This window comes from Nannospalax galili, unplaced genomic scaffold (assembly GCF_000622305.1).
Source record: "Nannospalax galili isolate Female #2095 unplaced genomic scaffold, S.galili_v1.0 scaffold589, whole genome shotgun sequence".
NCBI lineage: Eukaryota > Metazoa > Chordata > Mammalia > Rodentia > Spalacidae > Nannospalax > Nannospalax galili.
In genome coordinates this window covers 2,004,737-2,012,870 of record NW_008360324.1, presented here as the reverse complement: position 1 = coordinate 2,012,870, position 8,134 = coordinate 2,004,737, and the positions used below count along the sequence as shown (strand labels likewise).

At 50.4% G+C, this 8,134-nt stretch overlaps 1 protein-coding gene across 1 annotated transcript in view; it reads left to right on the top strand.

Annotated features, from left to right (window-relative positions):
- Positions 1-5,779, top strand: part of Cd4 (CD4 molecule) — a 20,212-nt gene extending 14,433 nt beyond the window's left edge. The window contains exons 4-10 of the mRNA XM_008825382.3: positions 780-938; positions 1,286-1,519; positions 2,365-2,700; positions 3,729-3,926; positions 4,561-4,685; positions 5,010-5,077; positions 5,432-5,779. Of these exons, the coding sequence (XP_008823604.2) occupies positions 780-938; positions 1,286-1,519; positions 2,365-2,700; positions 3,729-3,926; positions 4,561-4,685; positions 5,010-5,077; positions 5,432-5,462 (1,151 nt within the window). The 3' untranslated portion in view covers positions 5,463-5,779. The remainder of the gene's footprint in view (positions 1-779; positions 939-1,285; positions 1,520-2,364; positions 2,701-3,728; positions 3,927-4,560; positions 4,686-5,009; positions 5,078-5,431) is intronic.
- The last annotated feature ends 2,355 nt before the right edge of the window (positions 5,780-8,134 follow it).

Sequence of the window (8,134 nt, the reverse complement as noted above, 5' to 3'; positions counted from 1 at the left end):
TCCTGCACTCTTTAAATTTAACCCATACCTAAAACAGTGTTTTAGCCCGGCTTCTTTAATATTTTTATTTTATATGTATGAGTATATTGACTGCATGTATGTAAGTGTATCTGTGTCATGCAATGCCTGCAGAGGTCAGAAGAGGGTGTTGGATCCCCTGGAACTGGAGTTATTAGCCACCTTGTGGGGGATAGGAATGGAACTCAGGTCCTCTAGAAGAGCAGTCAGTGCTCTTAACTGCTGAGCCATCTCTCCAGCCCCCTACCTGTATTTTTTTAAGGACTTAGCTTAATACCATTCTCCCCAGTGAACTTACCTCAGATTTGCCCATTCTCTTAGATACTCTTCTGAATTGCTTTTTCAAAGTATGGGACGGCAGAGGACCTGGGTTTGATTCCCAGTACCCACATGGTGGTTAACAACCATCTGTAACTCCAGTTCCAGGGGATCCAAAGCTCTCTTCTGACCTCTGCAGACACTGCATGACACGAGTGCACTTACACACATGTAGGCAATACACACATACACATAAAATAAAAAAAAATAAGAGTGGGTAATTTCTAAATAAACATTATTTTATGTAGTTTTGAACTAGTGGGACATTTATTCCCACCAGGCAAAGGGATATGATGGCCCCTCCTCACCAGACCAGGGCTCTCTGACTAGGATGAAGAGAAACACTCTGCAACTCAGACCAGCAGAGCTGAGGGCACTATTCTTGGCAGGAATGCCAGGACTCCAGGGTACCTCAACTTCCTTTCTGTGACTTCTACTCACAGCCCAATCTGATCTTTCTGATCGTGTTGATTCAAGAAAATCTATGTGGGATAAAGGATCCTTTCCTCTGATCATCAATAAACTTGAGATGAAAGACTCAAAGACTTACATCTGTGAGGTTGCAAATAAGAAGACAGAAGTGGAATTGCAGGTGTTCAAAGGTGAGCGGGGCAGGCCAGGGACACAGATGCCTCCCTCCATGCACCAAATCAGGACCTGAGCTGGTGACATTTCACACCCCACAGATGGATCAGATTGGCGGTGACAACCTCTTGGTTGTAAGAGGAGGGAGAAAGGCCTTGAGAGAAGGAAAGAAAGGGGAAGGAACTGAGACAAGGGACGAGAGGAGGGGAGGAGGAAGAGCCTTGCGTGGTGCTGGAAATGGGCAGTTGGTTATTAGGGCGGAAGACCATGTTGGGAGGGAACAATGGAAAGACGCCTGGTTTCTTCTCCTTTTCCCTTGTCCTTGAGGATGGTGTGTGACACAGGTGACCTACTCCTTCCACAGTGACTGTCCATCCTGATACCCACCTGCTGCAGGGGCAAAGTCTGACCCTGACTTTGGAGGGCCCAGCTGGTGTTAAATCCCCAATGGAATGCAAGGGTCCAGAGAACAGAAATTTCAAGGTAACCAAGGACTTCTTAGTGCCCTCACTGGGGATTCAGGACAGTGGCTCCTGGACCTGCACCCTCACAGTGGACCAGAAGAGTCTGGTGTTCAACAATGCGATCTTGGTGATGGGTAAGAGGCGTTCCACTCCCTGCAGCTTCCTTCCTGCTCAGGAACTCCCAGGCCTCCCTCTGCTCTCATGCTGGCTCCTGAGCCTGCTGGGGGTCAGGTAGCGACTGGGTCCAGACACTTCTCTAAGGTCTGTCCTGTGGGACATACTGGGCCCTTCTTCCTCATGGAGCCCATGATAGTCATCCATCAGGGTAATGGACATAGAGGAAGGGGTGGGAAAGGAGGATGCGAGAGACCCCAGAGTCTTGGCTGGGGGAGTGGTATGGCATCTGTTTTCCTTGTTGCCCCACCACTACTAAGTTGGTAAATCCATTTACTCAGGGACACTAACTTCAGCAAGCCAATCCTGTTGACATCCTGTATTACAACTTTATATGCTGAGCTAGGCGCCATGGGGAGACCAGGAGCCCAGAACACAGGTCTCACCCCAGACCTGGTGTGTGGCAATTTAGTGCATGAACTGATTTAAATCCTGACTCTGTCACAGCCATGTGCTCTTGTCTTTGTTTCTGTATCTGTAAAATGGGGATGATGCTGTGACAGTATCTACCTTCTAGCATCATGATGAAAATTAAAAGGTGTGCAGCACATAGCCCAGTGCCTGGCACACAGTAAGCCCTGTTTTAGTGTTGGCTCTTACTCTGTGAAGGATGATTAACAAAGGCCAAATAGCTTCTGGGCTCCAGGGGTCACGGGGAGAGAGAAACAGCAATGTTGGTGTGTGGACACAGTTGGTCCCCTTCTCATTACTTTGTTCCCTCTCCACATGCTTGCACCACACTGTACCCTCTCATCTTCCTCCTCCTACCTCACCCAGAGTCACTCTCCTCCCTTCCCCTCTCCAGGTTTCCAAAAGACCTCTACCACAGACTATAAGGAGGAGGGGAAGCCAGCAGAGTTCTCTGTCCCACTTAACATTGGTGATGAAAACCTGAGTGGAGAGATTAAGTGGCAGGCAGAGAAGCCATCTTCCCTCCAGTCCTTGACTACCTTCTCCGTGGAGAACAAGAAGGTGTCTGTGCAAATGTCTCCCCATGACCCCAAGTTCGAGCTGGCTGAAATGCTTCCACTCCGCCTCAAGCTATCCCAGGCCTTGTCTCGTTATGCTGGTTCTGGAAACCTGACTCTGATGCTTGCCAAAGGAACACTTCATCATAAAGTGAACCTGGTGGTGGTGACAGGTAAGGAGTGAGCTGAGAAGGGGCAGGCTGAGGTAGAAGGTGAAGGGATGGTCCAGGGCTTACCGGGGCTGGCCAGGTCCCAAAAGGGAATGTTTAGGTCCCGATTGACTGGTTGAAGTGACGAAGGGCCCTTCTGGGTTTTCAGCTGGTTGGTTTTGCTCCTTTTTTTGTTGTTGTAGCTGGGAGCAGAAACCAGAGCCTCACGCACGCTGAGCACAAGCTCTTCTACTGAGCTATACCCAGCCTTTGAATTAGGCTGATACTTATACATCCTTCCCCAACATCCATAACCTGGCATAAGACTGACTCCACTGAGGCTTGGCCTGACAACCAGGGTCTAGTTGTCCTGCCTGATCCTCTGTGACCCTGGCTAAGCCCCCTTGCTGCTGTGGATCAGCTTTCTCGTCTTTTTGTTTGTTTGTTTTGAGGCAGAGTCTTCCTATTGCCCCAGCTGGCCTAGAACTCTCTATGTAGACCAGGCTGGCTTCCATCTCACAGAGCTCCACCTGCCTCTGCCTTCGAGTGCTGGGATTAAAGGCAGACACCACCATGCTCGGCTACTTTCTCTTCTTTTTTATATGGAACAAACTGTTCTTTGTATGCTAGCAATGGTGATAATACCAAGCAGACATTGAGTTCTTTGCATCCTTATCATCTGATCATATCAGCTCCACAAATAACAATAATGGCTAACCCTTGATGCTTAGGACACACCAGGCCCCATTCAAACACTTTTCAGGCATTCATGCATTTTGTTATTGTCTGGGGTTCAACTGTTAAGGAATTTGCCCAGGGATACACCACTAGTAAGCTGTAGAGCTGACTGGGATTCAAAGCCAAGAACATTGCCACCCCTCCCAGCTGTGTTTTCTCCCCAATAATGACACGAAAACATGTTCTAAGAAGCAACAAGGCCACTCACATAAAGGATCATTTTCATCATTCTACCAAATCACCTCACTTACAGTATGACAGTGCTGGAATCCTGAAGGACGGACCCTGAGTCTCAGTCCCTTCTCTCTCTGCAGTAAAATACTCTCAGGACACTTTGATTTGTGAGGTATTGGGACCCACCTCCCCCAAGATGAAACTGGCTTTGAAGCTGAAGGACCAGGTCAAGATCTCCAAGCAGAAGAAAGTGGTTCAAGTGCAGGCCCCTGAAGCGGGGACATGGTATTGTGAACTGAGTGAAGAAGACAAGGTCAGGGTGGACGCCAAAGTCGAGGGTAAGGATTCTAGTTCTAAGGCCTTGGCCTCTTCAACTGTAGGACCTTTCCAGGGATTAGCGGAGTCCACCTAGAGTCTCAGATTCCCAGCTCCTCTGAGGTAAAGAAATTATGTATGGTGACCCAGAGATAGTGGTGATGAGATAGGTGTGGTCCTGGGATCTAGATTTCCACTTGTATTCTCTAAGTTCCCTCCTCCATCCAGTCTAAGAATGGAGCCTTCTTGTTGAAGGGCTACCACCCTCCTTGACTTCCCTCCAAACCCAGGTGTGCGCGCACATGCACACGCGTGAGCACACACACACACACACACACACACACACGTGCGCGCGCACACACACATACACACGGCATACGGGCCACTGTTTCTAGCTTTCTAGAGAACCCTATAATAGAAAACCAAACTCCCTCTCCAGTTCTGCACCCTCAAGGCCTGTTGGCTTTTAAAAGTCATGTGTACCCCGCTTCTCTCTCTCAGACCTAGGGCCACACTAAGATTCCCTGGATGGAGGCACTAAGTGCCTCTCTTTCTTGGCAGTATGGGAATGGAACCCTGGGCCTCACATGTGTTAGGCAAGCACTCCACTAGAGATGCACCCCCAGCTAAGTACCCCCATCTCTCTCTGTCTTGCAGTTTTACCCAGAGGGTTGAGCCAGGACCAGCCAATGTTCCTGGCTGCTGTGCTGGGGGGCACCGTTGGCTTTCTAGTCTTCTCTGGGCTCTGCATCCTCTGCTGTGTCAAGTGCCGGCACCAACGGGTAAGCAAGCCTCCACCATATCTCCCATTGGGCAACTCAAGCACAGTGCCTTGTACTCTGGTGCTGGTACAAGAATGCCTTGCATGTGTGACTGGCTTCTGGTTCAGCTCTGCCAAGTCCATGAGGTTCCTCACTGCAGACCAGGCCTTGCCCTTGATCCCATCTGTAGGGAGGCACAGGAAGGAGCAGAGAGTCATTGACAGGACAGGTGGCTTCAGCCACAGTAAACGCTTCTCTCCCAGCTTCCCCCTCTCCCCCATCCAAGGGGCACTTCCCTCCTGGAGGCCTAGGACTCTCACAACTCCCTTCCTTGTCCCTGGGCAGCGCCAGGCAGAACGGATGTCTCAGATCAAGAGGCTACTCAGTGAGAAGAAGACCTGCCAGTGCCCCCAGTAAGGATCTGAGGGAGGGAGGGAAGGAGGGAGGGAGGGAGGGAGGAGAGGAAAGGGGTGAGGAGGAAAGGGGTGAGGGAGACAAGAGGAAAGGGTTAAGAAGGGAGTAGAGTGCAGGGAAGAACAAGGAGATAGGGGTCAAGAGGTGATGGAGAGGTGAGGGAGTGGAAAAGGTCCTGGGGAAGGGGTTGGCAAAAGCAGAGGTAAAGGGCCAGCGGGCATGTGATATCTCTGCATGGCCACTGCAGCCATGTCCAGAGACATGAGAAAAGTGGGAACCAGGAGCCATGGAAACGCTAGAATACTGAGGGGTTAGGAAAACAGACTTGTTCCCCTTATTCTTCCTTCCTCTAGCCGGCTACAGAAGACTCAAAATCTTATTTGAGCCCTAAGCCGAATCTGCAGCCCACCAACTGTGTTTCCTGTCAGCTGAGGTCTGCTGACCAGATGAATGTAGCAGAGTCCAGTGCCTCTGGCCTCATCCTGCTCTCCTCTCCCACAACTGGCCACTGTTTCTTGCCTTCTGTTCCCAAGCCCACCAGTAGAGCTTGCTCTAGACTTTTTAGATGCTCCAACACACCATTTATTCTTCCCAGCTTCCTCTTCATCAAAATCTGAGCCCTTCTCTGATTATTCTCCTGTCTCTCACTTTAGTGATCTGTTTAGATCTCAAGGTAGTGCTTAGAACCAGCTCTGCCTGGCATGGGGAGGTGGGGGCGGGGGTTGGTGTCTGAAAACACACAGCACAGGTTACAGAGGACCCTGGGACCAAAGAGGGTGAGAGCTCACCCAGATCACATGGCCATTCAAGGACAGATACAGAGTCAGACATGGTGGCACAGGCCTTTAATCCCAGCACTCAGGAGGCAGAAGCAGGCAGATCTCTGATAATTCTAGGCCAGCCTGATCTACATATTGAGTTTCAGGCCAGCTGGGGCTATATAGTGAGACTCTGTCTCAAAAACAAACAAAAAACAACAAAAGAACACAAAAAAGGACAGATACAGATCCAAAGACTGCCACAGCCAGTCTCAACGGCCCATGCTGCCTGCCTCTTACTTTTCTGGTGTGACAAGACCAGACTCACGGTCTGGCCAGTGCACACCCGGGCCACATACCCCTGCACACAGCCACAGACTTAAGCACCACATCTTAATTTATAAACCAGTTTCACATCCTGTTCATTCAACCCTTACAAAAATCCTCCAAGAAACTGGACATGATGGCTCACGCCTTTAATTCCAGCAGAGGCAGGTACATCTCTGTGAGACTGAGGCTAGCCTGGCCTACATAGTGAGTTCCAGACCAGCTGGGACTATAGGGAGACCTTCAAGAAAAAAATCTTCAAGAGGGGTGGCAAGATGCCTTGGGGGTAAAAGTTCTTGCCACCAAGCCTGATGACTTGAGTTCAATCCCTGATGGTGGGAAAGAGCTGATTCTTGCAAGTTGTCCTCTGCTTTCCACATGTGTACTGTGGCACATGCATGTAATACTATACAAGGTCACACAGCTAGCAAGTACCCTAACCCAGGGCTCCTGATCCCTAGAGTCACTGCTACTAGGTAGTACAGAGATGAATAACACACAGATCTCTGGATCAGCTAGTCACAGGCATCCAATATGCACCTTTGGATGCACAGGAGCACATAACCCACAAGATGGGCCTGTCTCCAGATTTCAGGAGGATGGAGGAGGGCCTCTTGCTTCAAATCCCTACTTTATCACTGCTGTTGATGGAAGTCTTTTACCAAAGGACAAAACCTCCAGTTCTCTTAGAACACATACATGCTTGGAGATCTGCCACTTTACCCTGTGCAGAACCAGGATGGTGACGTTTGCAGGCGTCCTTTAGGGACCCCACCCCCCGCAAAAGGTAATGATGCTAGGATAATGCCCCTGCTTTGTGCCCACTTTCCTCCTTCCCCAAGCCATTCAGGACTCAGGGAAATTGGGGTTGTAAATATTTTTCTCCCAGCTCTTCTTGATCTGTTCCTCTCAAGATTCTTAGCTTCCCCTGCCTGTTACACTTTTCTTCCTCAGTGCCCCACTGGGGTCCCAACTCCTTTCCCATTTTCTCTCTTTTCTTTCCAGCTTGCCTCTTCCAGAAAGATCACCCAATTGCTGCCAGGTGCTTCACTGCTTACACTGTGTTTGTGCCTGCCCCCTACTCCTGCTTCCTGAGCTGACAGAAAAATACAATAAATGGACTATAAAGAAAATGCACTTCATGTATTTGTGAGCCCTTTTATGGGGACCCAGGAATCTTCAGGGCTCCAGGAAGGATGAAGTTGCCCCAGGAGGGAAAATTTCCCGGAGGCTGATTGCCCACCTCCAGGCTCCAAAGAGCTGTGTGTGTGTGTTCCTGTAATTAAGGAATAAGCCAAGGGGACTGTTGGGTGGTGTGTGCTTTCCCGAGGTTTCTATATGTGGTGAAGAAAAGGACTAAGAGCTGTAGTGTGTGTAGAAAAACTAAGAGCTGTAGTGTAGAAATTGTGTATATCTCCATCATGAGTGCACATGTGTTCCAGGAGGAAAGCGGTGTGCATGTGCACTACAGAGCCCACATCCTTTTTGATCCATGTAACCACCTCCAACTCCACCAACAGCCCCAGCTTGCATCCCAAACCCTCTAGATTCCAGAAAGCCTCTAGCCGGTGCCCCTCTGAGCTCTGCCCAAGAACAGCTCTCACAAGGATGCACACAGTGACACACCGTGACACACACTTCTTCCTCCCCGAGCAGCTAACTCCTCAGTCCCCAACAACACCAGCTGCCTCTTTGGGCTTGCTCGTGCTGGAAAAACGGGATGAAGTGGGGGCAGGACACCAACCGCTTCACCAATGAAGCCCGCTCTTCGCCAGCCTCCTCACCCCCTCCCTCTCGCCTTCCTTGCCCCTCCTCCTCCAACTCACCACCGTCCAGTTTCCCCGCCCTACCCTTGCCACCCACCACCACCTCGAAGCTGTCCTGCAGCTCCCTAACCTGGGCTGGCAGGCCGATGACCCCGGGAGACCCGAGGGCCCCGAGCGCGCGCTGCAAGCTGAGCCTGAGAGGCCG